This window comes from Knufia obscura, assembly GCF_036327395.1.
Source record: "Knufia obscura strain CCFEE 5817 isolate CBS 148926 chromosome Unknown scaffold_15, whole genome shotgun sequence".
NCBI classification, from domain to species: domain Eukaryota; kingdom Fungi; phylum Ascomycota; class Eurotiomycetes; order Chaetothyriales; family Trichomeriaceae; genus Knufia; species Knufia obscura.
This window is the reverse complement of record NW_027042701.1, coordinates 542,604-569,897: the sequence shown is the minus strand read 5'-3', so window position 1 is coordinate 569,897 and position 27,294 is coordinate 542,604. Positions and strand designations below refer to the sequence as shown.

Genomic DNA, 27,294 nt, shown 5'->3' with positions numbered 1-27,294 from the left:
CCTTCACCTAGGGTGCACGGTTTTGTCGCTAAACTTGATGCAGAGAAGTTGGCGATTACGAGCCTGATAATGCTGAGCTTGTGTTGGGTTAAGAGCGAAGAAGATTCTATCACGACTTGCAGGGAAAGAGGCAGGTTTGAGGACTTTTTGACAACTATGAAAATGAGTCGAACAATCTGCTGACCGACACTGCTCTGGCACTGGGGAACGGGCGATTTGGGCAGCACGAGTAAGGCGCAACGTTGGTAAACCTTGCGGCTGTGTTGGCAAGCAGAGTCCCGATAGGCCTGTCGCAATTCACCACTTTCCCCAGCCCTTTTCTTGTTTCATGCCACGTAGCTCTACGTCATTCATGTTCAGTTCGTGCCCGACGGACCAATCTTGAGCGAGCGGATCGTGCCTTCCTTGCATATCACATGATACTGTTTAGCGTGCTGCCAGGTACGGCGAGCACTGATGCAAGAACCGCAATATTTAACGGCAGTGTTGTTACATTGCAGCTTACCAGAAAAGCGCAAGAGCATGTATCAAATGCGGATGTCATCTGGCTCGGACCAGTATGTAGGAAATTTACCGGACGTGTGATTCGCAACAAGTACATACCGGGCGTTTGCGAGTGTCATGAAGCCTGTTAACATACTTGCAATAAAATTCGATTTGGTGACTCTCCCCCTTCTTAGATTTGTGTCAAAAAGGCCACCAGAAAGGCAGAGATGATCGAACTTGAACACCTACATTGCCAGTCACAGCGCCAGTCGCGATAGCTCAAATCTACTCATGGCAGCACACTTGGAGAAGTCGTCTCGATCGATCAAGTTAGGATGCAGGCGTCCTGCACTCCTTGAAGTGGATGAGGATGATGCGTTGATGTCTCATAACTATGGCTCGACCAAAGCGATCGATGCTTCGACGCAAGAGTGCTCGCCGGCTCTCAGTCCTAGGTTTTGGAGGGCATCAGTAAGAATGCTGTTACGCTCGCCCAGCAGTAAAGGTAGAATATGGAATTCAGAGAGCGCATCGAAACAGCATAGCTCTTCTAGCGAGGCCTGGCCGGTCCCACAATGGAACGAGCCCCTTTTGTCCTCTGCAGGTATCTCTGATAAATATGTCGACCGAGCGTGAGTACAAGATGGAATGTTTACCTAAGTCACTGTATACCTTAGTTGTTCGTCAGCTCAGTTGACGATCCTGATGCTTCTCTGAGGAGTACGCATTCGCAGTTGTGGTGATTCAGGTAGGAGTTCTGAAGCGCCATTTGTAATTGATGTGACAGTTATGGTGCCTCAGGTTGTAACCTTCAGGCATCTGGTGATGTATTGTTCGCATGTTGTTCAGCGTGATCATGGGGAAGACTGAGTTGGCCGTCGCCATCGTTCGGGTCACTAATGGCATGAGCCGTTTCCAGTACGGCAACGTGAGTCGATTTGCGAGACTTGATGACAAGTGAATTGCGGATGATTCCATCAAGAGATCTAAGGCGTCCTGGGTTAGGCCATTGTGAAATGTAGCGCAATAGATGTACATTAATTGAAGGTTTAATGACCAGAAACGAATATTCAACCGCTTAGACTCACACCTTCCACGCCATCAAATGCATACATTATCCGCCCCTGTGCGAGCTCCTAAAGTAACGCAGGACCTCGGACGCGGTGGTTGAGGTACACTATCGGTGTCCTCCAGCACACGCGGAATATCTGCTATATCGCTTTAGCATTTCGGGCGCTCCATGCCGTTCGCGTGATCGGTTTTGCTCCAGGGGTTTGGAGTTGCGTTTGCACGTCTAGGATCCCGCTCGAAACTGCGTGGCGGCCTGTATCTTCACAAGGTTGCGCTGGAGCCGTCGATTCGATGAGTGTATAGCATTACCCGAATACGATAGCTGAAGTGTAGGTGGCTGGGTTTCTGGCCTGGTTGTATTCGCGGAGCCAAGAAGGGGTCAAGATGTGAAGCGGTGCCAAAGGCGGCTTCTATCTGATAGTCGCCATGATGGGGCTCCGTAAGTAGATGCGACTACAAAGGCAAAGACGACTTCAGATGCTGTCCATCAACGCATTGTTTGGTAGGACAACGCTATCAAGTGCGCGGCTTAGACATAACCAATTTGCTTGTGTGCACTCTTCTCGCAAGCGACATAACTGCTCCTTCTGCCCTAAGCTGCAGGGTCACCTGCCTGTGCGAGTTGCGTGACTGCATCTGATCATATCGGCCACTGCTGAGTGGTGTGGAACGCGGAATCAACATCGTTAGTAGTTAGCTGGAACATCTAACCAAAGTAAAGATATACAAAAACCTCCTCACCTGCTATTCGAGCTTAACGACCGCTTTGTTAAGCATGAACTTTGACCATGTTGAACCCATCTTGCGCAGGTTTAGCGGCCACTCTGCTCGCCCGCCGGTGCCTCGTGAAGACATTTTTGGTCATGCTCATAGGAAATGGTAAAAATCTGGTTGCAGCCAGTCCAGATGGCCGAAAAGTCCTCATGTTGTGTCCTGAGGCAAACACATACACGTGACAGCATCGCAACATTGATTGGTTCGGAGCAGAAGAGCCGCGTAAAGTTTGCTCATCCCAAAGCAGGGCATCAGCAGGGAAAGAGGCTCTGAGATAGCGGCTGCAGCGAATTGGAGCCACAACGTGCACGGCGACTTTCGTGGCATGCAAAACAAAGCAGGGCAACATCCGAGCAGTGCATAGGAAAAAGCATGCGATGCTCTGGAAGAAAAGCCCGTGTCTGAAGTAAAAGTGATGGCAAGTTGTGACGAGATTGACCCTGTAGACACTGAAACGGGATCGGACAATTGCTGCTGAATCGCTTTTTGGAGTCGTGGTTGCGGACATTGGGCTTGGCTCTAAGCCTAAAGGGTACGATGAAGATATTTCCGCAGCTCCTGACGCGTCCCAGTCGCGACTTTTGCATGCAATTTGCTTAGGCGCGCAGTCAAATGCCTTTTATATCAACAGAGTTCCATGGCGGATTGCAAGGAGGGGTTGCCTGAGATGTTTGCGCTTCGACATCGAGGCAAGATTTGGATGGCTTGATGCTACAATGCGCATGTTTGCTTGTTCCGACCAAAGCAGTGCTTCGATGCTGAGACTGTAAGTAATATATGTGTTGAGAAATATTGAGTTTGGTATTCTATTCCTGGCGGTTGCAAGGTGTTGCTGATCTTCTGTACATCGATGATGCCCAGGTGAGCTTGATTATATCTACCGAGGACAATGACAGCCGTTAGCGTTCCTAGGCGTGGATTGAAGCAGGGAAATAGACTTCTGATGGCGCCAAACTGGAGTAGATCCTTTCTGAGGAGAGTCAACGTCACTGTGGGCCAGAGAGGAGACATCTGCTGCAACAATTCACCCCCACTACCGTTAAGAGATCAAAGATCAACACTTGATCGGCGATTTCGACTTTCAGCCTCATGTGGCCGTGGCCTTTGTAGGAAATCGATGCCAGGGAGTAGAATTCCGATCTTCTTTCCCTGGCCGGCCCTCGTGCATGACCCTGCCTTCAAGGCCATACGTCTGTCGGTCAGCACAAATGACTGAGACGTCACTAGCAGGCACTTATCCCAACCTCTCTACAACCGATCTTCGCCATGATAGCGACGCATTTGTATTGCGCAGTGCGTCTTGAGCTTGTTGCATTCAATGTAGCAATAATATGTGCTTCGTCGCTCGAATTTGTTTGCCATTGTGATGAAATTTCTTGGTACTTGCTCACTTAGCTGTGGCTGGTGGTAGATCGGCGATTGCATCCTGTGGTGACAGGGTTTAGCGCACAGAGTTCGCTAGCTGGCTCCAGTAAAGGCTCAACCCCCTTCTGCCACACTCTTGACCCTGTGACTCGGTGGCTTCCTCCTCAAACAGCTCGCGAAATGCAGCTAAGGCGGCCCACCTCTGGGTTGAGTTGGAGCGTGTGCCTTACTCCTAACCCACAACTTGAAGTGAGTTCCGTCCATGGCACTCCGGTTTTGCTAACAACACGCACCGTATGTTTCCATGTGTGAGATCGAGATCTGTACCGCTAGCATAGTCATCGAGCAGCGTGTACCAAATCTATCGCTTTTTCTCTTCCTAATTCTTTGTAACTTATTTCGCCTCATTTTCCCTAACAGACCCTTCTTCCTACTCTCCTGCACGACCCTGACTTTCTGAACGTGGTTTTCCACTGTAGCGCATACAGTCTTTGTCGGATCATCGTACCACGAGTTCAGGATAACATTTCCACTGCACCTAGTATCTCGGATCTTGACGACGATCTGCCTTCACGTGTTGAGCTTGATCGCAATACGCGACTCTATTCCCTGCAGTAGCGATATCAAATACTGCCGCACTTGGGTTGGAGGCTGCCCGGAAAGAAAACATTCACCTTGGCCCGGCAACACTATTACGACCTCAAAACGTCTACCTGCTCAATTCTCGTGGTGAGTGCAGTGATTATCGTAGTCGTGGTGATTTGGTTTTAACAATCATCTCAGATTCTGGCCAGCTTCGTGACTGCTGGCTTTTTGACACTGGAGGTCCGACATGGATGTTCAGCAAAATACTCGGGAACGTGTCTTCTCGATCCTGAACGATAACGACTGCCCATCGTTCGTACATCGACAGAAGCAGTCTTCACCTTCACCGCCGCCACAGAAACTCCCTTCGATATCCTCTCTTACCTCCTTCTCGCCCAGACTTACCCGACCCAATCTTTTCAGGTTACCACAGTTCCAAAGAACGCAGTCAGGTTCATCGGCGGGCTCTCCACCGCTGCTAAGGCACTCGTCGTCTTCCTCCGAGAACTCCAGCACTAGCATGGAATCTACTCCATCCCCAAGCACGCCAGCATACAATTACAATGACAACACTATGGTTTCATACGACAGTCTGCTACGTCAAGACCCCACGCTGAGCTTCCTACCATCGCCCACGGGCATCACACCTTTCCTCGACCAGAGCCTGATGATCGCTCCCGTACCACAAGATGCCGTATACCCTTCGAAAGCCCCACCGGCACTTGCTCCAGGACCATATCCTGTCTTGCCTCCTACAGGAGATATAGCGCAGATGCCGACACCATCAATGTCTGTGAATACATCCGACTGCTCTACATTGACTACGGGCTCGCAACCTCAACCTGCACCTGCCAACAATACAGGCAATAGCACAACAGGCAAGAAGAACAAATATCCGTGTCCATATGCCCAGTCACACAATTGCTCCGCAACCTTCACCACTTCTGGCCATGCTGCACGACACGGCAAGAAGCACACTGGCGAGAAAGGCGTGCACTGCCCAATCTGCGACAAGGCCTTCACCCGCAAGGACAACATGAAGCAACATGAGCGCACGCACAAGAACCGAGCAGAGAATGCGGGGGAAAAGAAGAGCAAGGCTCAGACCACACGTGATGCGAATAAAGTGAAGGAAACCGAAGATCAAGAGCCAGCCACGGCAGCACAGCGACCAAGCCCAACGCACATGCGCACGCAGAGTTCGGGTCTCTCAGACCCTTCCGACATCACACTTGCTCCCAATCCCGTTGACACACCAGGCGACATGAGCTTCTTCCCCGACCCAAACCCACAGATTGTGCTACCATGCGATACCGCAGCATTGGATGCAACTCAAAATCCAGCCTCGTTGTATCCACCTCTAGGCGATGAAATGCTCGCAGCTGCAATGGCACCAAACGAAAAGCTCGAGGTCTCAGTTCCACAACCCCCGACACTTGTACGGGGTTTCTCTGATCTTGATACATTGGCGCAGGCCGCCGAGAGTTTCGACCCGTACTTTCAACAAGGTCAATTCTGATGGTTGCACAATAATTGTTCATCTCTGAAATACGTTTAATCACGACTTTCACATACACGTTTCTCGGAAAGCGAAAGGAGTCAGGAGCTGGAGGACTACAGCAAGGAATCGCTGCATTCAATTTTTGGAAGTGTACATTACGCGAGGGGCGGGGAGTTTGCTTCTGGCTGTCAGCTTACGACAGATCCTACGACCATGATACACGAGGGGCGTCTCTAACGAATTTGCTTTTGACGTTCGAATAATCTGTGATACCCAGGGTGTATGTTTGGCTGAGGACGGTTACATTATCGTTCAACGCCCACGCACACATTTGATAGCTTTTCTCATATGAATCCAAGCTTTAAATTGCTTGACTATTCTTCCTTCTCTGCGTTTTCGAACCTGAGCCGCACCGCTGATTGATAGGCTTCAGGACTCTGCGGACAAAAGTAGATGCAGTATGACAGACACTACGGAGTACAATAAGCAGAAACCCTGAGGCTCTTTGCACCCCACAGCCAAACGCAGCACTAAACGCGCAACGTGCCGATCGAGAACCGGCCGGATATATTCTCCCCACCAGCCAGACCGTTCCAGATTCCTGCGCTAGCTAAAAATGGAAGCCCAACCGCGGCAGCGAAGCTTCAAGAAAGACCTCATCGTCGCTTCCACTGCACACCACCTCCTCACCCCACCACCGACCACGGAATCAACTTCCAGAAGCTCATCGTCTCTTCTAGCACCCTCTATCACACTACCTACCTCCCCGTCGACCTCACTTTCGAGAACATTCATCATGTCGTCCAAAAAGTATAAATATCGCTCGACCTCACCACCAACCTGGCATCGACCAGACAGACACAAAGCACACAACAAATGCAAACACTACCATTGAGAACCAAAGCAATACAACACCGAATCACCAAACCAACAACACAAACCCGAAACATCAGCAAAATGTCCTCCCTCTTCTATCCCCATCGAAACCACCACCGCTCCTACGGCGGCCACCACAACTACAACCAGCAACTGACGCCCTACGGCCGCGCACCGACATCTCTCTTCTCATCACCCTGGGACTCCTCACCCTTCAACTTCAACTTCGACCAGCCCTTCCACGCACCGTTCTTGTCTCTCTTCAACGACACATTCTCTCAACTCGACAGACTAAGCAATGAACTGAACGGTCGTCTCAGTGACAACGACTCGCGCTTCAACATGCTGACACTCAGTCCAAAGTTCGACATTAAGGAGACAGAGAAGGAGTTCGTGCTCGAGGGTGAACTCCCCGGTGTCGAGAAGAAGGATATCAGCCTTGAGTTTGCAGACGACAACACCCTCGTCCTCAAGACACGCGTTGAGAAGGTGAGGGAGGAGGGTCGGGAGCCACAGTCTCAGTCTCAGCAGCAGGAGCAAGGTCAAATCGAAGACTCTGCCAAGAATGACTCCCAAGCCCAGGACACTCAGATGAGCGGTGCAAACCAGGAGAGCACCAGCACCACCAACCAGAACACGTCAACTGAAAACGACACAACCGTCGCAACAACGAACCAGAACCAGAACAATGAAGTCTCAAAGCCCACGAGCACAACGCAGTACCATCTCACGGAGCGCAGCATTGGCACATTCCAGCGCGCATTCAGTCTGCCTGGGGAGCTTAAGCACGAGGAGGTCAAGGCTAGCTTGAGGAACGGTGTCCTCACGGTGACGGTTCCGAAGGTCGTGAAGGATACGAAGGAACCTGAGAAGAGGAATCGGAGTGTTACGGTTGAGGCGGTGGGGGAGGAGGAGGGTGAGAAGGCGAAGTTGTGAGTGGGGGTAGGAGAGTAGTGCAGGAAGCGAGATGACGATGGTAATGATAATGATGATGACAATAAATATGATAATGGAGTAGTGGCAATTAGCAAAGGGAGTTATGGGTCGGACTATAGTGAGTGTAGCATGTATTTGATACAAGCAAATATGGAAATGAGTAGGTAGTAACTATTAATGAGTATGGAATTTGATCATCTCATATTATCGCACTCTGCCGCCCCCTGGTGGTCAGCCTCCGCCGCCGCCGCCGCAGATGAGGACTTAAGATGGTATGTCGTGGTAAGGACGGCTACTTGTGGCTTTTGCTCTGGCTTGGTAGATAGTTATGACGAATAGCATGACTCCAATTTGAGCGAGATATATCGGGTGAGCGAGCTCGTGGTTGTAATCGATGATCATGAAGAAATGGTGATTATTTTTACCCCTTGACCTGTTGAGAACCTCATGCATTCCTCGTCGCATGATAGACCGGTTGCAAGGCGCGTAATCAGTGATTCATGAGCTACCGAACCATCCAGTCTGGGCTCAAGCGCTGCGACTGTGCTAGCCACATTAGTCCCTTGCCCATAGGTCGATTGCCGCAGACGAGAGAGTCACTCAGCCAACCATAGCTGTTCCCGTACCGTACAGTTGAAAACCGTGCTAACGCAGAATTAATAATTCAGCAGCCATTCACCAAAAGGCATCAAACGCCGTGGACGGCTCGGGAGCTGACAGTGGGGGGGCAATTGTATGCGAGACTTTCCCGCAACTGCATGGTTGACACCTTAGCGCAGCAGCGCTCGAGAAGAGCTCTTTCCGATTGCGTCAATGCGTACAGTCGCTCGCAGGGTGATTCAACCCAGGCTTCCCACACCGATGACTTCCAAAGGTGGGCAGACCATCGAAGTGCGTGAAGTCCGAAAAATTCTTTCAAGAGGTCTTGAATGTCCTGTACCACAAGGAGCTCGGAGGAATTTGGTATGCTGATGGCGGCAGTGAGTTCCTGGTCCATGATGTACCCGAGTGTGTGGAACTCCATTGTCAATAACGCTAGGTAGAATGGCCTAAAAGTTTGAGTAGGACCCCTCATATATGATATCTTCGTTGCCTGCTCGAAATTAATTTCGGTATTCCTGAACAGGAACTTGACACTCTCTTGCCGTCGAAACATGATCGCAGCTTGCAGCGGAGCCAGGGCATCTTCCAGGAAACAGAAGTTCACGTCGGCACCAGCGTCAAGCAGTACACCCATGATCTCGATATCCCCGCGTGCGGCAGCAATGGCGAGTGGGCTCAAACGGCAATACCAATGTGGCAGATCTACAGCCCAGTCGGGTGGACTATACTTAGAAATGTTGGTCTTCGGGGCCACAACATTGGGGCGTGCACCATGCTCGATGAGGAGCCTGACCAGGTCAAGAGCTCCAGCTTCAGTAGCATGGATGAGAGGCTGATACAGGCTGCTGTGCGGTGTGCATTGTACATCCCAGTTGGCGGATATGCCAGCCTCTAGAATATCGCGGACGATGCTAATATCGGATCCAGCTTTTAGAGCCTTAGACAGATCGGCAGACCTGGGCTTCACAGCGCCCGTTTCCAATAGTGATTTCGCAATGGCGGATGAGCTCTTCAGCTCCAGAGCTAGGAAGTACGGCAGGCTTCGCCAGCGGCTTCGACCACTTTCTGAACTCTCTGTGCCACGGAGCGTGGTATCCGTTCCGGCTTTGAGTAGCTCGCAGAGCACTCCTTCGAGCTCAACGCTTCGACGTCCCGTGATCCGCAACTCAGACATAAGACCCACAGCGGGAGGAAACCAATTCAGACTGTGCAGGCTGTGGTCTAATTCCACGTAAGCGCCAGCACTCAGCAAGTCGAACAGAGACTCGCTGTCGTCGTGGATCACGGCCTGCTGTGACAACAGGAACGTTACGGCCCGTCCCAAGAATCTGCTCACTGGCTTATTACTTGACTTGAGTTTCCGAATATCACAAGTCTTGAGGACTTGGAAACATGCATTCCTTACACTTGGCCGTGGATCTGCCGCGAGGCAGTAGATGAAGGCCAACTTGACGAGCGTCGGCAACCGAATGTGGCCGGCAAATACAGAGCTTTCGCAATCTGCGAGATCCTGCCGCATTTGTTTCCAGTCCAGATCTCCGGCGATGGTAATTGCGTCCCACAACCAGTACACCACCCACTCGGTTCGTCTTCGATTGTCCATCGTTGCAAATGCATGTCCAGAGTTTGGATTGTGCTCGGCCCTGAGGCAACGTAACATATCGGGGAGAGAGGTTTCGGACTTCAGGTCGATCCGCCAGGTGGGCGCCGTGGCGGTTGAAAGCTTCACAGGCTGTTCGACGGATATGGAATCAAAGGCCTCCGCGCAAATGGACTGGGTAAATCTAGTCAACGGCGCAGTATCTGTCAAGGCTGGCAGCACTTCTTGCTCGAAATCCTCGTTTTGCGCCATGCTTATAGGAAACGCTAATAGCAGCATTTGCGTCAATATGTCCTTCAGGACAGCGTCAGAAAGCGTTTGAGACTTGACTGAGGGCAACAAAGAAGTATCGTAGCGGTAAAGAGCTTCCTTGGCTGATTCAGTCTTGATGAAGTTACCTTGGAAGTAGATGTCAACATCATCGACCTTGAGGACTTGTCGTTTGAGCTCTTCGCTCAGAGCCATCCAATTCTTCGGGCTTATCTTTATGTTCTTGACAAATCTCCAACGTTTGAACATTCTTTGATATTGTCCGATGCTACATAGCTTAGTAACGAGATAGAAGTACTATGCTCAAGACCCTACCTCACATCGAACTGGTGTACGGTCCGCATCTGTCTCTGTATAAATACAGCACTTTTACCTTGTTCCATGTACAGATCCCGGAGCAGCTCCTTGTGTTCCTCCCATTGTGCGGCGGTCGGCATAATGATGTGTCGGTGCTGAAGTGATTCAGATGTGCTCTGCAATGTTATGGTGTATAGCCAAGCACAAAGTCTAATATTTCTCGACGTGGCGGGACTTTGTAGGAAGTGAACTGTACGCAGGCGTTCTTAGTAAGGGACATCCCACGTTGGAGGAAATGGTCGTCACGAAGGCATATATAGCGATCAACGGCAGCCTGGATTCGTGGCTTGATCACAGCCCCAATCGTGCGTCGAAACAAGCTCGCACGAGCCCATGATCGTTTGGCTGTCAAGGAGTGGAATCCAACAACTTGTAAGATTTTCTCAAACAACCGAGCTTTTGCAGACCGTGAAGAGCTGCAGGGCTAGAATAGTGAGATGAAAGAAGCGCAAGATGCGTTCGCAAGAGAAATCCTGTGATTCGTGCTTGCCAAATTCCCCGGGACAACTTTCAAGGCGTTGTACTGATAGCTTAAGACCGGAACGTTGCGGGTGGAGCCGACATTTGGCTAGAGCGAATGACCACAGTTGCTGACGCTGCCGCCGAGCTCTGGGCATTGAGGCAGTATTGATCAGTGGCTAAAGCAAGTACTTGAGGCAGCCACACTTGAACACGCTACTGCCAGATTCTGGGCATGGAGGCGGTATCGATATCTGGCAATAGCGAATAACAGCATTCCAAGAAGCTGCTGCTATACGGACTTTTGCCTTACAGACTACTAGTATTGGGTCAAACAGGACACTGCATCGTCTACAACTCGTCCCCACACCTTGAACCTGACGTCGTGCATCCATCTCCTAGCTAAGCCTTTAAGCCAAGCTGAGGGAATGCTGGGTAATGAGTGAAATGTTTGGCAAGCTCGAATCGGAGTTCATATGGCACAATGCAACATTTGGCAGACTCAAATGAATGCTCACCTCGTACTATAGCACGAGTGTTGTACACGAAATTTGGTGCTCGAACGTATACTCTACGCCTTCATGCGATGAAAACATCCTCAATACAAATAATGGCTTTGCCAGCTTCTCTTTCTGAAGTCTCTCTCTCTCTCATCGTAACAGGTCATCATGAGTCTGTCCCAAGAATCAATCATAGCAATAGTCGGGGTACTTGTGGCCCTCATGCCCTTCCTCTGCCTCCTCGTTACGAAATGGTCAGGCATTCGTCAGGCTATGTCAGGCCCCACATTGGCAGCCCTCGCAATAACACATCCCATACCACCACCACACCAATCAATCCACGACATCGAAGCACAGCACGTTGGAAACCCACCTATACCAGCCTTCTTGACAGCACCACCACAAGCTCACACCCGTGTAGTCACGAATGAACAATTGATCGCCAGCAACAGCAACGCAAGACCGCACCAGTCACCAACATCACGAGAGAAGACTGGTAAGTAGCATCAACGCCCATTTACCCACGAGAGGCTGACACAGTCAAGACTCGTCCCGATCACCAGCCATGCAGCAGGTCGGGCCAGCCCAATTCCACCCAGCTCGATCATTCAGCTTTCCGTGCACGAGTCACAAGAACTCCAAACACAAATGAGGCACCGCACGGCACATGCACCCCAAATCAGCGTCTTCATCGGTGACGGGCCGTGGTTGGAGGAGGTTGACGATGATCTGGAGCGCTTACCGCATCGGGATTGAGTGTTTAGGTGACCTAGCTAGATATCATATGGCCATCGAGGAGGCTGACTTACGAGACTCTGTCCGCATTGGCTCGTCTCCTGAAACCTTGCGGTAATACCGCCGAAGGCTCATGTAGGCTGCTTCCACCCTTGGTCATCTCGTTGGCGCCCGGGAAGCACACAAAGCATGAAAAGGCTGAACCACAGACAACGAGGCATGAACGTATCATCATGGTATCCATAGCCCTCTCGACCTGCACCTTCGTGGGATTTCCGATAGAACAAACAGGAACACCGCCGCCGCACGTCAGTCCCTCATCGATGGTCGAGGTCTGCGACTACTGTTAACAGGAGCCCGTGTCTGTCCGAAGAGCCGACCCTACCTCAGGAGCCAGGGACTCAATGTCTCTGAATAATAGACAATGCCGATATGCATATGGCGTTCAAAGCACTCATATCTCACTGGCAACGTCATGTCAACATGCTATCAACTCACCTGAACACTTATTGCAATTCGTGCACCTCTGACTCGACCAGGCGCTACCCATCACGCCGAAACCAGACAACCTCAGCTAGACCCTAGACCCTAGACACTTGAGCGCTTGACGCGGACACTGCGATCGTCATCATCGGCACACCACAACACAGCATCTCGGTCTGGAAGCCCCAGTAGATAGAATTCCCCAAAGAGGACAGAACACCTACAGGCCATCAAAAACATACTCGAGTTATCCTGCGAAGCATGTAGAACAATGCATGAACAACTGTATATAGACAAGGCCTAAGCATGAATATAGAACGCGAGCGTGCGACTCTTCTGAAGCCAAACTTAGACCCGAGGGGACTGCCTCGTTGAAGGAGGCCTTAGAAAACATAAACACGCGATAATCGTGGGAGCACGTGATATGGACATGAACACAACCAATTAGTGGCCACCATTTTAGCCAATTAGAAGGATTTCTTTCTTGTCTCTAAGACCCAAGGTAGAGAAATACCTGCTTTGAAGCATAAATCAAAGGCCGTTCATTAACGTGATCAACATGTACAGAATCGAAAGTACTCGAATCACAAGTCATAACCCTGATCCGCACCGCAGAACGCTTCACAAATACCTCCTCACTTGCCAGCAAGGAAAACCAATACAATGATTAATATCACATCACCACACATCACTCTGTCCGCTCCCTCCTCATCACGCCCTACCTGATATTAGGAGCAGAATTCTGCCGACTCGGAGGCAGACTGATGCCCCCACTACTCGACGAACTCGGCGTCTCCGGCTCCTCCACACCCGCCATCCTCTTGATCTCCATGATCCACGGATGCTGCAATAACTCCGCAGCCGTACTTCTGCGCTTTGGATCACGATCGAAACAGCGTTTCAAGAAGTCAAGACCAGTCTCACTAAGCTGGTCTTCAGTGGGCATGGCCGGTGGATTCCCAGATGCAATGTTGTACATGATTGCCCATTCGTTGTCGAGTGTGCTCCATGGCCGACGACCGGTTGCCATTTCGAGCAGGACACAGCCCAGAGACCAGATGTCTGCTGCGCCCGAGAAGCGTTGGGCGCCCTCGCCGCGAATAACTTCGGGGGACATGTACATCGGTGTACCTGTGATGGTACCTTGTTGAGCGCGTGGAGCGGCGTCGTTGCCTCGGGCTCCGCCTTGCGTCATCTTCGGCTCAGGCTGAACGATAGTCTGGCCTTGTCGAGCGATGATCTTGGCGGCGCCGAAATCGACGTATTTGACCACGCCGTTGTGGTCGAGGAGGATGTTCTCTGGTTTGATATCTCGGTGAACAATGTGGGCGTTGTGTAGATATGCTAAGCCCTCCAACATTTGCAATGCGTAGACCATGACGATTGTCTCATCCTCGATGCGGCCATGCTCGAGCAGAGATGCTAGAGAGCCGCCTTGACAGTATTCCATGAATATGTAGACCTTGTCTCGATGTACCTCGATGCCGAAGTACTGAACAATGTTTGGATGATCAAGCACAGCAAGTACACCCATTTCGTCACCAATTTGCTTGACGATGGTTGGAATGAGCTGAGGATCTTGCAGCCTGATCTCCTTAACTGCCATGAGAGTACCAGTATCGAGATTGATGGCTTCGTAGACAGAGCCGAAGGTTCCTCCACCGACGTATTGACCTTGTTGCCAGCGCATAGTTACATTTGTCGCTGAGGAAGATAAATATGTGAGTGATCGATCGGCTTCGTTGGAGCCTTCCAGAACGCGACCGAGGTTGGCTCGGACGTTGTTGGCCTCATCCTCACTTCTGCGACCGTCACAGGATTCAAGTGCAGCCAATCTCTGTTCGCCGACCTGCTTTCTACATTCATCATCGTTGCGCATCTTGCTCATATCCATTTTTCGGCCTGGGCCAACCGCCTCGTTGCGCGACCGTTCTTGTTGCGCTGCTAGTGTGGATCTCGCACCCATGATGTCGAAGTGCGAGATGAGGACGGACATGCAACCACTGACCTTTGATCGCATTTGTGCATACTCCTCTTCTGTGATGTCGAGGACATTGCGGCCGCGAGTCATTGCCATAGCGAACTCCAAAGCTGCCACTGCCCACTTAAACGTTCTTCTGTCTGCACCATCACAATCATCACAGATGAAGCTGACCCAATCAAGACCCAGCTTGGTCAGCTTGGCATTATTCATCATCCGACGGTTGTGGTCCATGTAGGCCAGAGATCTCTTACCGAATTCTGTTGCGAAAGCGAAGCAAGACTGAATGAGTTCAGGACTAGCTTTGCGGCCATTCTGGGAGCGAACAACTTCGACGCTTTCCATGATAGTATTCGACAACTTGAAGGTGGTTTTCTTGATCTTCCCCAGCTCCGTATTGACTCGCGTCAAATTGGCTCGCTGCTCGATGACAATATCCAGATCTTGGCCAATAGCGTTAGCAAACCGGGCTCGTGCTGCTTGCAATCGACCAGTAGAGCCATCAGCCACAAGTCGCAATCGTCCAGCAGGTACATGTGTCGGTAGATCACGAAGCTCAATGTCCATCGTCGGTCCTTCCCAAGCAAGGTGCTCCTCTGGGTGGATGATCAGGATGTATGGATCTGAAGGATCCTCGCGATCGTCGTCGGCATGGAATGAAGTGCCCAACATGGCCTTGACATCTGTCGCACGATTCCATAGACAAGGTGCAGCGACGTAGTATAATTCTTTGGGTGTGTTGATTTCAGAAGCGACCAGGAAATGTCCAGTCATTGCAAGAGTTTGCAAGAAATCAATTTGCTGGTCGGAGTCCATGCCCAGATTGTACTCGGTGGCATTCTCGAACCTCTGTCCTAGTAGACGAGAAAATCGAAACATCTTTCGCTGCCTTACACGGACCGAGTCCAGGATGGTTTTGTACCTCTTCTCCATCTCGAAGGAGGACTCGTCTTCACGCGGACGTAACTCCTTCTCGAATGAAGTAGTCAAGCGGGCTAGTGACTTGGCTGTGAGTGAACTGAATTGCTCGGCTACTTCGACATCACCACCTTCTAGCTGCCTTCCTATCTCATTCGACAAGCCCCACTCCTGTTCCAGGATTTCAGCTTCGCGAAAGGTGTTTTTGTTGGATGTCAACTTCCAATTCAGCATCTTGAAGTAGAACTTGAGAGCCTCGACTATGGTTGCGTCGAAATTCTCGTCGATGCAAGGAGGCAAATCCCAACCTGGCTCAGGATGCGAGATGGAAATATATTCTTGCTTGATGGCGCATGCCAGTTTCATCAAGATCTGAAATTGAGCGATCATCTGATCAACGATCAGAGGTGATTGCTGGGCAGGCTCTTTCATCTTCTTAGCATAAGAGAGTCGGACCTTGATGATCTCCTGGATAAGGCGAGATGGAAAATTGATGAGAGTCAACAGCTCCTCGATGTACGGTGGTAAATGCCGTTCGTGGAAGGCAGCAGCATTCTCGATTAGGGTGCTCTTTGCCTTTATGATGACTTTGCCAATACCCTGGAACATACTCTCGTCACCTTGTAAGGATTTTAGACCATCTTCTTTCAAGATTCGGTCAACAAAGGAGGATTTGTCTGTCAACTCGCTTGAGCCGGTTTTCCAGCGCTGCTTGGTGAAATCGAGTTCCTGATTACCGACCCAGGATTGCAAAATGCTGAGCTCAGTGTTGATGGTCTGAGTGACGTTGTGCCAGGAGATGACAGCACTGCAGCTAGCTTTGAAAGCATCAGAAGCGGCTCGTGATTGGCTATGCTCGAGTTGCTTCCAGCTCGGGTACAACCAACAACACTTCTCGATCTTGGCGACAATCTCTTCAACCTGCTCAAAAGGCGTCTTGCCGACAACGGTCTCTCCTTTGATCTCGAAGTCCATGATGCTGTCAATGATAGGGCCGAGATGGGAGCGTGCTTCATCTATCATCTTCTTCTGCATCTGAAGTGGTCGACCGTAGTACTTTGCGCGAGAGCCATACCAGATTTCAGCTCGGATTTCCATGTCACTCTTTTGTTCTGTGGTGCCGATGAGACGCTGCTTTTCTTGCCTGACGACATCACCTTGCAGCACCGAGGCCAGCATAGAGTGCCACTCGAGCCGCTCTCGGCTAGCAGGATTGCGTAGGTCTTCTTCGGTCGGAGCAGAGTCTTCTTCAACAATCATCTTGGTCTCATCGTCTTGAAATTCGACGCCTGGCTGTTCAGTACGCGGCGATTCATCGTCGGTGCCATCTTCTGTCGAAGTATCGCCCCACATGGGATCATTCAACCTCACATCGCCCTCTGGCCATCCCTGCTTGACGGTGTTTATGTATTTCTGCTCTTGTGCCCGGTATTGGGCGTTGGGGTCTCTGCGAGTTGTTCTAATTTTCATACTAGAACTCTGGCGTTTATTATTGAAGTCGGACGGCTGTCGTGGCCCAGGCCCCCTTTGTGGATTATATGTACTGGATATCGCTCGCAAGGGCTGGGGTCGTGTAGCCCGAGGATCGTTGAGATGAGGTTGTTCGGCCATATTTACAGGTCTTTCCATACCACCTTGACTACTATTGCCGCTACCACTGCCAACTCGTGGTCTGCCGCTACCGCTGTAGGAACCCCATGAACTCAGGACAGAGCCTCCGTTGGGTATCGAGTAGGTCAGACTGGATGTGGGAGTGTATATTGGTGTTCCGTCTGTATCGCTGAAGGAGTGTTGTATTGATGCACTGTAAGGATAGGATGGAGGGGGGTGAGAATCCTCGTCAGAATTGGAGGAACTTCCGGCTTGACCGTTGAGATAGATGTGCTCATCGTGCTCCATCACCTTGGGAAGCCGAGAGGCAGTGACTCCGAGTTCATCAGATTTGAGCAGGCGGACCCCAGCGGAACGATAAGGAAAGGCAGTGGGAATGGCACCGGCAGGCGCTCCTGCAAGAGGCTCGTAGGCGCGGACTGGCACCGGTGCAGGAGCGGACACGCTTGATGAGCCCGGAAATGTCGGTTGCTCGATTATCAATTGATTCTGATTCTCGTTGGATGAATGAGTGCTGATTCCTACCAGATTTTCATCGTCAGGCAAGAGGCGATCGTGAACCTGGAGAGCCTGTTGCGGCGTCGAAGCTGTGGCGCTCGCCATGCTGGTCGGCTTGCCAATTCCCCAAACTCTAAACTGGGATTATTTCACTTAATGGCAGGCATGTTGAAGATTCACAGAAATCTCGATAAAAGAAAACGCGTCTAATCGTTCTACAGTACACATACTAACTATGGCTAGACGCTTTGGCAGAATGATCGTAAGATCGTCGCTGCCCCGTCTGCCAACTACTCGATACCACCAAGTTGCGACGACAGATAGCAGTAAATGAGCGTCCCATCGGCCGCGCAGCCGAGGATTCACGAGTCCACTGACGTTAGATGCCAAATTCCACTTCTTCCGGGCCAAGCAAAGCGCTTCCAGCATTAACCCCTGCCTAAAGCCACACATGCCATGAATTTCACTTGCTGAATCAAGAATCCGTCAACAACACTAACCTTGTTTTGACTTGTATTCATCCCTGTGCCACTCAGGCTGCCGAGACTGCTGTTATCTCGGCTATCTTTCCCCATAGAGTACCAATAAGCGTGTCCTTCTGCCGAGATGCAATTGCGTTCCAGCCATGACAGGGTGACTTCTCTAACATGTGTTTCATGAGTGTCGTGGCAATCACGAGGCTGTTGTGGGAAGGCTATCAAAAGTCCACCATTAACCTTATATAGGCATTGTCATTGTACAAATGCCGGCAGGCATGATCGTGAACAACGTTTCCTGAGAACTGGATGCGAGATGAACGATCGGGCATGCACCGGCCTACCCAGCAATCATCGTCGGGCGCTGTTTCCTTATGCTCGCACGGTTGCACCTGATCCCCGAATGTCATGTAAGTGACTAGCGAACAAATGAAGTTCATAACTCAAGCGCAACCACTGCGGTGCCTACCTGGGGTAAGAACGATTACGACAACTAGCCCAAGCATGCACACTTCGACCATCTCTATACAAAGCATTTTTACCTGCCGCTCCCGCTCGACATGCCACCACAATACGTGCAGCTTCAGCTCCTGTCATCTGCGCGATGATTGGCATTTTGGCCTTCGAGAGACAAGACAACGTCATGCGAGATGAAGGACGGTTGGCTGCAATCCCTTGTGGGCTGCGCCTGCTGGCGTTAACGGCTTCTCGTAAGTAGGAATGCGGGACAAGCAAATGTTGATTACTGCTGGCTGTTGCTTGTCTTCCACGGCCTCGTGGGCTGAAGCCGATAAGCATGAGGCAATTGTCCAGAAATAGGTCTAAGAGTCCATGCTCGTTTATGTGACGCTGCACGCTGTGTGCAACGCCAGCGAAAAGCAGCGCCGGTATCTCATCAACGAATGCAAAGTCTGAAAGGAGGCTGACGAGTAAGTAACGGCGTCATTGACAATATTATACAGACACGACGACGAGCCAGAACCGGGTTCTCACCGCAAGAGCTCTGAAGAAGTCCTTAGCTTTGCCAAGCAATCCTTGAAAACAACAACCAGTACCAGAATGACAAGCATACGGAAGGATCAAGCTCGACTTATCAGCCATTCATCGGAAGCCACCACACTTGATTCGCGCAGTCAGTCGGCAATATTTCAAATGCCATTTCCTTCCATGTGTGTCAAAGCCAAGAGAGCTTGAAGACGCCAAGACCCTTGGCGTCTTGTCCTCGCACCTCGTGGGCATCCGTCTGTCCCCGCGGGGTAAAGATCTCACGTGCAGATGCTTAGCTAGCCGCGCAACTTGCGGTCTTCTGGGGAAGATCATCTTCGGCGTCAAATGTGCGGCCGACCAACGCCCTGGTCGGTGTCTAAATCTGGGGAAGCTCGTGCGACGTTGAAATATGATCATCGTATATAGCGCGGCCTGGCTCATTGCAGTCCCGATCTTTGTCTTCGAATACTTGTGACCGACCCGCTTACAGATATACAGTCATGGGCAACCCGACACTTACACCGGAGAAACATGGTGAGAAGTATGCCGACGAGATTGAATCAGCCGAGAAAGTCGGTATCGACTTCTCGGGGAAGGACTATACTGGCGCAGTCGCAAAGACCGACCCAGCAGAGATCAAGCTAGTGAGAAAGCTCGACTATCGGATCATGGTAAGCGTCCAGTCATCACATGCTGCACAAACTCTGCTAACTACTCAAAATCCCACATTATGCATCATGTATTTTCTCAACTATGTCGACCGGAATGCTATCGCCCAAGCACGTCTCAACGACCTCGAAGAAGACCTTGGCATGACTGGGACCGAATTCAATACAACCGTGTCGATCCTCTTTGTAGGTTATGTGCTGATGCAAGTGCCATCGAATATGATGATTACCAAGGTCCGACCGGGTCTATACATGAGTGGCTGGATGCTCGTGTGGGCTGCTGTATCTGGCTGCACAGCTCTGGTACAGAACTTTGGCGGACTCGTGGCATGTCGATTCTTTCTTGGTATTACTGAGGCACCAGTATGTCACGAGCGACTGGATATCTTCTTTAACTGACATTTCTTAGTTCTATCCGGGTGCTACATACGTGCTTTCCATCTTCTACACCAGAAAAGAGGTCGCCTCAAGGATAGCCTTGCTCTACTGTGCTCAAATTCTCGCCACTGGATTCTCAGGCTTGATCGCTGCTGGCATCTTTGCAGGAATGGATGGATTGAGCGGAATCGCAGGCTGGAGATGGTAAGCGGGTCTCTATCCTCGTCCCAGATGGGCACTAATCTGCTTGCCTAGGCTCTTTATCGTTGAAGGCGCTGCAACCGCCGTTGTGGCATTATTCGGCTTTTGGCTGCTTCCAGACACACCATTGACCACAAGATGGCTATCGCAGACCGAGCGTGACCTGGCCCATGCACGAATGGAAAGAGATCGAGTCTCAGATTCACAAGGCCAGGCTTCGGCAATGGAAGGCTTGAAGCAAGCAGTCAAGGACAAGCGAACCTGGCTCTTCTGTCTCATGCAGAACTTCCATTTGTCCGCATGTTCATTCAACTCTTTCTTCCCAACGTGAGTATACACTCTTCCACCAAAGCACAATCACTAACAAACTCAGCGTCGTCAAAACACTCGGCTTCAACACAACGGTCACCCTCGTCATGACCTGCCCACCATTCATCTTCGCAGGCGCCGCCGGCATCCTCTTCGGCTGGAGCTCCGGCAGATACCACGAACGGACATGGCACATCACGACTGGCTTATCCATCGCTATCGTCGGTTTCGTCATCGCAGCATCAACACTCAACACAGCGGGCCGATACATCGCTTGCTTCATCTTCCCCGTCGGTGCATATGCTGTGAACAGTGTCATCATTGGCTGGGCATCATCGACACTCTCCCAGACGAAAGAGAAGAAGGCTGTTGTCCTAGCGATGACGAATGTAGGTGGGCAAATCGGGTATATCTATGGTGCGTACCTGTGGCCAAAGAGTGATAGCCCGAGATATGGCATTGGATTTGGTGCGTCGGCGGGCTTCGCATTGTGCTCGATTGCGTGTGCGTGGGCATTGAGGATCATTCTCAAGAGGGAGAATGAGAGGATCAGGTCGACTGATGATTCGGAGAATGTGAATCTGTATGGATACTAGACAGGAGCCGGCGACGACAATCAGGTCTCCCCAAGCGTGGGACTGACTCGTGGGAACCAGTATTGTGGCTGACCCAAAATCACGATGGTTGCAACCCTTTTGAAAGGCTTCTATTGAGGTTCGGCGAAATCTACTTGTGTTAAAGCCTGTATATGCGACCACCCATGTGTGCAACTTGGTGCTCTCTTCCAAGCCCGCTGCGGCGCTGCTTATGCCCTATAGCAGGAACATTCGGTACTCGATGTCTGCCTTGTCACTCCCCAGCATGATTCATGATCAGGACTGTGTCTCAGCGATTGTGCCCGATTTGACACGGTTCAGTCTATCTCGAGCTTGCGCTGCATCGCTTCTATCGTGCAGAGACACGGCCAAAAGTGGTTTGCTTTCCTGCCCCAGGGTACTCACTGGTTCGGCGATACCCAAATTGAGAAGATGGATCATTCTGCGGAGGATTCTTGCAAACCGATGGATCTCCGTTTCTGAGTGCAGTACACCAAAAGCTGCAATTGTGTCAAAAAGAATACCGCAGCCTCAAGGACACTTGCGACTTACCCATTGCTCGTGAAGTCAACCCAAAACTGCAGGTTCTGGCCTTGATCAGTACCCACATTAGCTCTTCCGTAGGCATCATTGAGCTCTGCTCCTTGCTCTGCAGGTGTGATCAGTATTTTTTCAGGAACGATAAAAGTGCTTGGCGAGGCTCACTGTTCTGCTCGTCTATCGGTACACCGAAAAGCGCCGCCCAATCATCATGGTTCGGACTGGTGCCAGGCAGCCCATTGACGTTAATACCTCCACCTGACTCGATCACTGAAGCCGGTGGACACTCGTCGGCACTCGTGCAGCTTGAGTTGAACCTGGAAGCGTCGTACTTTGCCATGTTTGAATCTTTGAAGAGACCACTTTTCGCGCCATCGATCTGTCGCCTTTGGTTGGCGTTCAGTGGATCATATGTCCTAACACAGGTCAACAGGCTGGCGTAAGATTAGACCATCAAATGGATCTCACCAAGTTCTGGTTTTTGCAACGCAAAGAAGATACCAACACCAGTTCTCTGCGGCGTACTCCCACCCGATCCCAGTCAGCACGACTCTGACGCCGTTTGGTAACCTTTTTTGTAGGGTGAGATTATTGGGAAGGGCGTCCATTGCATCGTCAAGGCTCGAGATGGCAAGGGAGTCCTCCGGTATCGCTCTTGCGTCGGCCGAGGAGGCGAGCACCCAAGCAAGGAGCAGGAGAAAGCTAAAGGCTTTCGTCATGATGTGATGCTGTGACACTGATGTTTGCTCCTAATGTGTAGATTGTGCTGAAGTGTTGGCCGCTGTGTATGTTGAGATTGTTCCTGGGATCGTCCGGCCTACTTTTCTGACAGTAGCCCGACTTTATATCCTTCAGTTGAGGGAACACTTTACCTGAAAAACGCGCAACGTAGATCACCCAACAGCGACCTTCTCATGGACAATTGGCTTTCGGATGGCACTGAGCCTCTGCCTCGGGCTCCAGATGAGACACTGTTCCAGAGCCAATATGTCTTCCCAATCTGGCTTCGCATGCAGGGGCGCTTGCTGGGCGGCAGTGTGCGAGGCACGCCCAGTTGTTGGCTCAGTCGATCATCATGAAGGTTATGCATTCTCAAACACTGCCGCTAGGTCCCACTCATACTCAGATGTGTGAGCGGAATGGAGCAAGTCAGAAACACCCACCTTGCGCACCATGCTGCTAATGGAAGCTGGAATTCATACATCGCCGATTGAATCCGTGACACTACAAGCGCAAGGGAGTCCGGTTGCATACGTGCCAGATCGCTGACCTTGGCCAGCCGAATTCTGTGTATGCTAGCATCCATGGCTGTTGTGGTTGCTATTGTGGTGCGCTGTTGTTCATGGCCGAAGCGCTGCCCATGCGACCTGCGGCCCATGCGCCGCAGGGTCGGCATGAGTATGGGACATGTATCGAGGCGCAATTTCTTTGGTGGTGTAGATGGACGATAACCAGCTGAGACATGTTATGTAGCTAGGTACCTAGGTAGTCGCGAGAAGGGACAATATGTAATGACCGAGTGAGCCGTATTAGTCAGGCATATGTGCAGCGGCTAATAGGCTTTAGGCTGTTTTTTACGAGCCTCCACCCGGGCCCGCCCGGTCGGGCACTGCAGTTGAGACTTACTGACGCCAAGCATTTTCGATCTCATGGGCTTCGACTCGAAGTGCATACACTGTGCAACCCACTGGCGGGTGCTTGCGGCCGCTCTCGGATGAGGCGTAGATTAGCCTGCATAGCCGCTTCGTCAACAGGACGCTAGCCGCCCAAGAAGGATCTTGGCAAAGGTGGCGGCACACGTGATGAGCCTGCAAATCAGCTTGCCCGTCTCCTTCGCATATCGCCTTCCACAGAGGCAACTTTGTTCATCCCGAAGAGCAAGTGTTGATCTTGGCAGGATGAATGCAGCGCCTCAATATGCTACACTGGTCCCTCTTTCGGAGCTCAGGATGAGCTGATGAGACTCCGATGCGGAACTCCTGCTCATGACTTCACATTACTGGACTCTGCTCTGGCGCGTTCTGTCCAGTCCTCAGCCTGGGTATGGCTAGCCAAACTTTGACTCTATTGGCAGAAGTACGCAGCGACCGTGCGGGTACCCGTATGCTGCTTCTGCCCGCATAGTAGGCCGGCGCGATATTCGTTCTATGTTGCGACAAGGCTTTATGATGTGTCGCAAAGAAGCGGCGTCCTTCGTCCATCTGTGATATTCTTGAGTTGCCTAGTCTCCACGCGAAACCTTGGGACAGACTCGAATCTCATAGTGGCGGCTCTGTCGAGATTGCAGGCTGCTGAGACAGCATTGATGGTGTGGTCAAGCTGCCTCTGGACTTAAGGTTTGTTCGAGGTGTTGCTCTAGTCTGTGTCGTGCGCGCTTCTCGGACGTTCGGGGTCAAAGTCTTGTAAGCATGGCTCATTCCCCAAGAGATAGCTATATGAAGGAAGAGATCTTCTCATGCTCCCACAGCCTCTCCAAGCCATTCTCATAGACACTCAACGACAGACAGCAGCCTCTCACCCAGACAGACGTGACCAGGAACAGCTCACAAGCAACTACTACCGAAACAGTTCACAATCGTCAATCGAGATGCACCTTCAACGCATGTCACTGATGGCGCTGCTGGCAGCATTCGTCTCAACTAGTCCCTTGCGCCCATCACCTAAAGCTTACCACTTTGCTAGGGACATCAGTCTGCAAGAGGTAGACGCGGATATGACTGGTCCAGCACCAGGGTGGGCTTTGACCAGCGCAGGACTGGCCAAGCGGGGAAAACTTATCACCTGTCAACCGGACGATGACGACGGGCAAACAGGGCTCACGAAGAAGGGCGACAAGAACTGGGTGCCTGTTGATCAGTGGCTGGCTTCAGGCAGCGAGTTTTGCTCCGACCGATCAGGGTTGATCAACCAAATCCCACAGAGCCAGAGTCAAACTTTCTCCGGGTATGCAGTCACTCTGACCAACCAAAAGTCGCCTGCCGATGTGGGTGACCCCGGACACATAGCATGTGAGTCTCTTGCTTGAGGATATGCCACCACAGCGCTGACCATGTACAGTCTTCGTGATTAACAAGAGCGCTGGATCCAGCGCAGGAATGCCAATCTCGGATTGTTACAATGCGTTGCAGCATATCGCTGCGTGGGACACAAGCCCCTTGGGCAAGTCTGCATGCTGGGGTTCCAAAAACAACGACACAAGGGGTGGGACCTGGGAAACGGATAATGGCTGGGTAATTGGTGGCGCAATCAGCTCTGGATCACCTGCAGAATCCTGAATGTTGTTCGGACAAGCGGTGTGAGTGGTGTGCGAAGTCATTGGCTTCTTCTGCAATTTTGCATACGTGAGAGATTGAGTCACTCACTTTCGTGTCTTGGGAAAGAAGGTGTGCTGTACGATCGTTTGTATAAATTAGGCGTTTGGTTCGAAATCTTGTACTATGTCAATTTTAGCTCCTGTTTCTTGTCGTATCTCGTTCTCGGCTTGAATGCCATGAATTCATTCAAAAGAAGAATCTTGCATCATGCGTGGTGTTGAAAGTTGCGCCACTTTGGCTTTCGACAATGAGATCGACGCTCATACCATGTTCAAAGTTTCACTCGATGATCGCGGTGTCATGTAGCACAAGCTTGAGGAAGGCAGCTAACACTTCTGAACGCTTATTGGCAATTCATGATGGTCCAACATATACATCAACCTCGTTGACAAGCCCAATGGAGTCCTCACCGAAAAGAACAAAGTCTTTGAAAGTCGCACTTCGGACCATTACAGGAATGCTCTCGAACTTGAGTCTCACGGACAACCATGCCGGTGGAGAACCGTAATCCGGATCCTCAGGAACCTCCCTCCGTTCACTGGTAAATTTACCTAGGTTCAAGGTTCGATCTTGCTTTGAGCGAGCGTCTAAGACGGCAATTGTAGTCAAGTCGTACAGGCTGCCTTCTCGGTCTTTGCGCTCAGCGTGGCGAGCCTGCATGTATTCACCAAGGTCTTTTACTGATCTGGAGCTGAAACCCGTCTTGAAGTCCTCGACAGGGGGATTCGTACGGCGCTCTCTCAGTTCTTGTTCAGGCGAAGATATCAGATTGAAGCAGGAGTTTGAATACTCAATGCACCCTAGTCGAAGAACTTCATTGATCATCTGTTTTCTCTTGTTATGTTCTATCCGTACGCCGATACTGTTAACATATGAGCAAGTACTTACATCAATGGGCACATCTGCCGTCACGAAGAGAAGCACTGCAGCCATGAGACAAGGTGTAGCTGTGCTCTGTACGTGTAAGGAAGATGGATGGATTGAGCAGGCACGGTTACGGGTTGAAGACCACATTTCACACTCACGGACGCCTGCCGCCAATCTGTCCTTCCATGCGGAGCTACCCGGCGCATACCGCGGCGCCCATACCTACCTAGCTAAGGAATGTCATTACAAACCATGGATGATATCTGTCACGTGGGCCGTACGCGACCTGGGAGCTAGGTAACATCACAAACCAGGTTATGACCCAGGCATAGGTTTTGACCCAGCTACAACGAATCGTCCTTCGCATTCACCTGCTTCTGGTTTAATTATTCTGAGATTAGTATGAGGAGGTAGAGGATCTCATTCTCTATCTTAGAGCATTGTTTTTGTAATTAGAGAGACTGCGTAATGCGAATACACGTTCGTTATTGAATAGTAACTTTTCGAGGTGGTGGTTCGGTTCTAAAACCTCCGCAAATTTAGTACTGGGTCAAAACCTGTACCTGGGTCAAAACCTGGTTACTGATATTATCCCTGTACTGAAGCGCCCGCACGTGGAGACGCTTTCAACATAGACCATTTTAGTCGTTTTCGCGCCCTGGCTGAAGATTGATTCATCACACTTTGTACCAGATTTGCGGCACATCATGCACTATGCCGCAGCAGGTCACGAAGTCTGACCGTGCGGTCAACACCTAGATGCAGAAAAGTCGTTCCACGCGCTACCTATTCTGGGATGCTATGGGCCACAACATGGTCTTGAGGTATGGAAGGCCATCTGTCACACAACACTCGATGCGGGCCACTCGTTCTAGGTCTCTGCTGCTCGAGTTAGCGGCATCTTAATGGAATACAGGACTACATGTGGCCTGGCCTCTACTTGGTCCATTACCATGTCGGAAGCGCGCGTCAACTCAAGCATCGACGCAGTATGGCAGCATCGATGCTCCTGTAGCGGCTTCAAGTGCATGAGGGCACTTCAGCAAAACCGAGGATATGAATTGGGTAATGCCCGTGTTGAAGCTCTCGTTGCATCTACAGCTCGAGGCGAACACATACAATTTAACCCAGCAAATTCTTGTTTGTTACCACTTCCTTAAGTGGTGGCGTTGCTCAAGAGTGAGTTGATCTTCCTCAGGCTCGCCGACCGCATACGTCTGCAAACATTGTTTCACCACCTGCCGGGACAGTATATCTTCGATAGACAGGGGTCGGCACTCCTGACGAGTCCATCTCCTTCTACGAGCCTCGGAACCCCTACAGACACTACCGCCTACCCTGCGTGGTGT

At 51.0% G+C, this 27,294-nt stretch overlaps 9 protein-coding genes across 9 annotated transcripts; 5 read left to right on the top strand and 4 right to left on the bottom strand.

The window, feature by feature from the left end:
- Positions 1–4,528: 4,528 nt before the first annotated feature.
- Positions 4,529–5,800, top strand: PMZ80_010053 (uncharacterized protein; the record flags this gene model as incomplete). The annotated part of the gene is made up of 1 exon (XM_064878446.1): positions 4,529–5,800. One exon carries the CDS (start codon positions 4,529–4,531, stop codon positions 5,798–5,800), a length of 1,272 nt encoding a protein of 423 aa, XP_064726014.1.
- Positions 5,801–6,739: 939 nt separating this feature from the next.
- PMZ80_010052 (uncharacterized protein) lies at positions 6,740–7,594 on the top strand (the record flags this gene model as incomplete). Its single annotated transcript, XM_064878445.1, has 1 exon — positions 6,740–7,594. The coding sequence occupies one exon, from the start codon at positions 6,740–6,742 to the stop codon at positions 7,592–7,594; it is 855 nt and encodes a 284-aa protein (XP_064726013.1).
- Positions 7,595–8,282: 688 nt separating this feature from the next.
- On the bottom strand, positions 8,283–10,504 carry PMZ80_010051 (uncharacterized protein; the record flags this gene model as incomplete). Its single annotated transcript, XM_064878444.1, has 2 exons — positions 8,283–10,335; positions 10,383–10,504. The coding sequence occupies 2 exons, from the start codon at positions 10,502–10,504 to the stop codon at positions 8,283–8,285; spliced, it is 2,175 nt and encodes a 724-aa protein (XP_064726012.1).
- Positions 10,505–11,551: 1,047 nt separating this feature from the next.
- On the top strand, positions 11,552–12,035 carry PMZ80_010050 (uncharacterized protein; the record flags this gene model as incomplete). Its single annotated transcript, XM_064878443.1, has 2 exons — positions 11,552–11,879; positions 11,929–12,035. 2 exons carry the CDS (start codon positions 11,552–11,554, stop codon positions 12,033–12,035), a joined length of 435 nt encoding a protein of 144 aa, XP_064726011.1.
- Positions 12,036–13,319: 1,284 nt separating this feature from the next.
- Positions 13,320–17,714, bottom strand: SSK2 (Suppressor of Sensor Kinase (SLN1); the record flags this gene model as incomplete). The annotated part of the gene is made up of 1 exon (XM_064878442.1): positions 13,320–17,714. One exon carries the CDS (start codon positions 17,712–17,714, stop codon positions 13,320–13,322), a length of 4,395 nt encoding a protein of 1,464 aa, XP_064726010.1.
- Positions 17,715–19,572: 1,858 nt separating this feature from the next.
- On the top strand, positions 19,573–21,224 carry PMZ80_010048 (uncharacterized protein; the record flags this gene model as incomplete). Its single annotated transcript, XM_064878441.1, has 4 exons — positions 19,573–20,103; positions 20,150–20,322; positions 20,374–20,646; positions 20,693–21,224. The coding sequence occupies 4 exons, from the start codon at positions 19,573–19,575 to the stop codon at positions 21,222–21,224; spliced, it is 1,509 nt and encodes a 502-aa protein (XP_064726009.1).
- A 548-nt stretch (positions 21,225–21,772) lies between these two features.
- On the bottom strand, positions 21,773–22,483 carry PMZ80_010047 (uncharacterized protein; the record flags this gene model as incomplete). Its single annotated transcript, XM_064878440.1, has 3 exons — positions 21,773–21,873; positions 21,930–22,180; positions 22,233–22,483. The coding sequence occupies 3 exons, from the start codon at positions 22,481–22,483 to the stop codon at positions 21,773–21,775; spliced, it is 603 nt and encodes a 200-aa protein (XP_064726008.1).
- Positions 22,484–24,351: 1,868 nt separating this feature from the next.
- On the top strand, positions 24,352–25,039 carry PMZ80_010046 (uncharacterized protein; the record flags this gene model as incomplete). The annotated part of the gene is made up of 2 exons (XM_064878439.1): positions 24,352–24,772; positions 24,822–25,039. The coding sequence occupies 2 exons, from the start codon at positions 24,352–24,354 to the stop codon at positions 25,037–25,039; spliced, it is 639 nt and encodes a 212-aa protein (XP_064726007.1).
- A 393-nt stretch (positions 25,040–25,432) lies between these two features.
- PMZ80_010045 (uncharacterized protein) lies at positions 25,433–26,011 on the bottom strand (the record flags this gene model as incomplete). Its single annotated transcript, XM_064878438.1, has 1 exon — positions 25,433–26,011. One exon carries the CDS (start codon positions 26,009–26,011, stop codon positions 25,433–25,435), a length of 579 nt encoding a protein of 192 aa, XP_064726006.1.
- Positions 26,012–27,294: the final 1,283 nt, after the last annotated feature.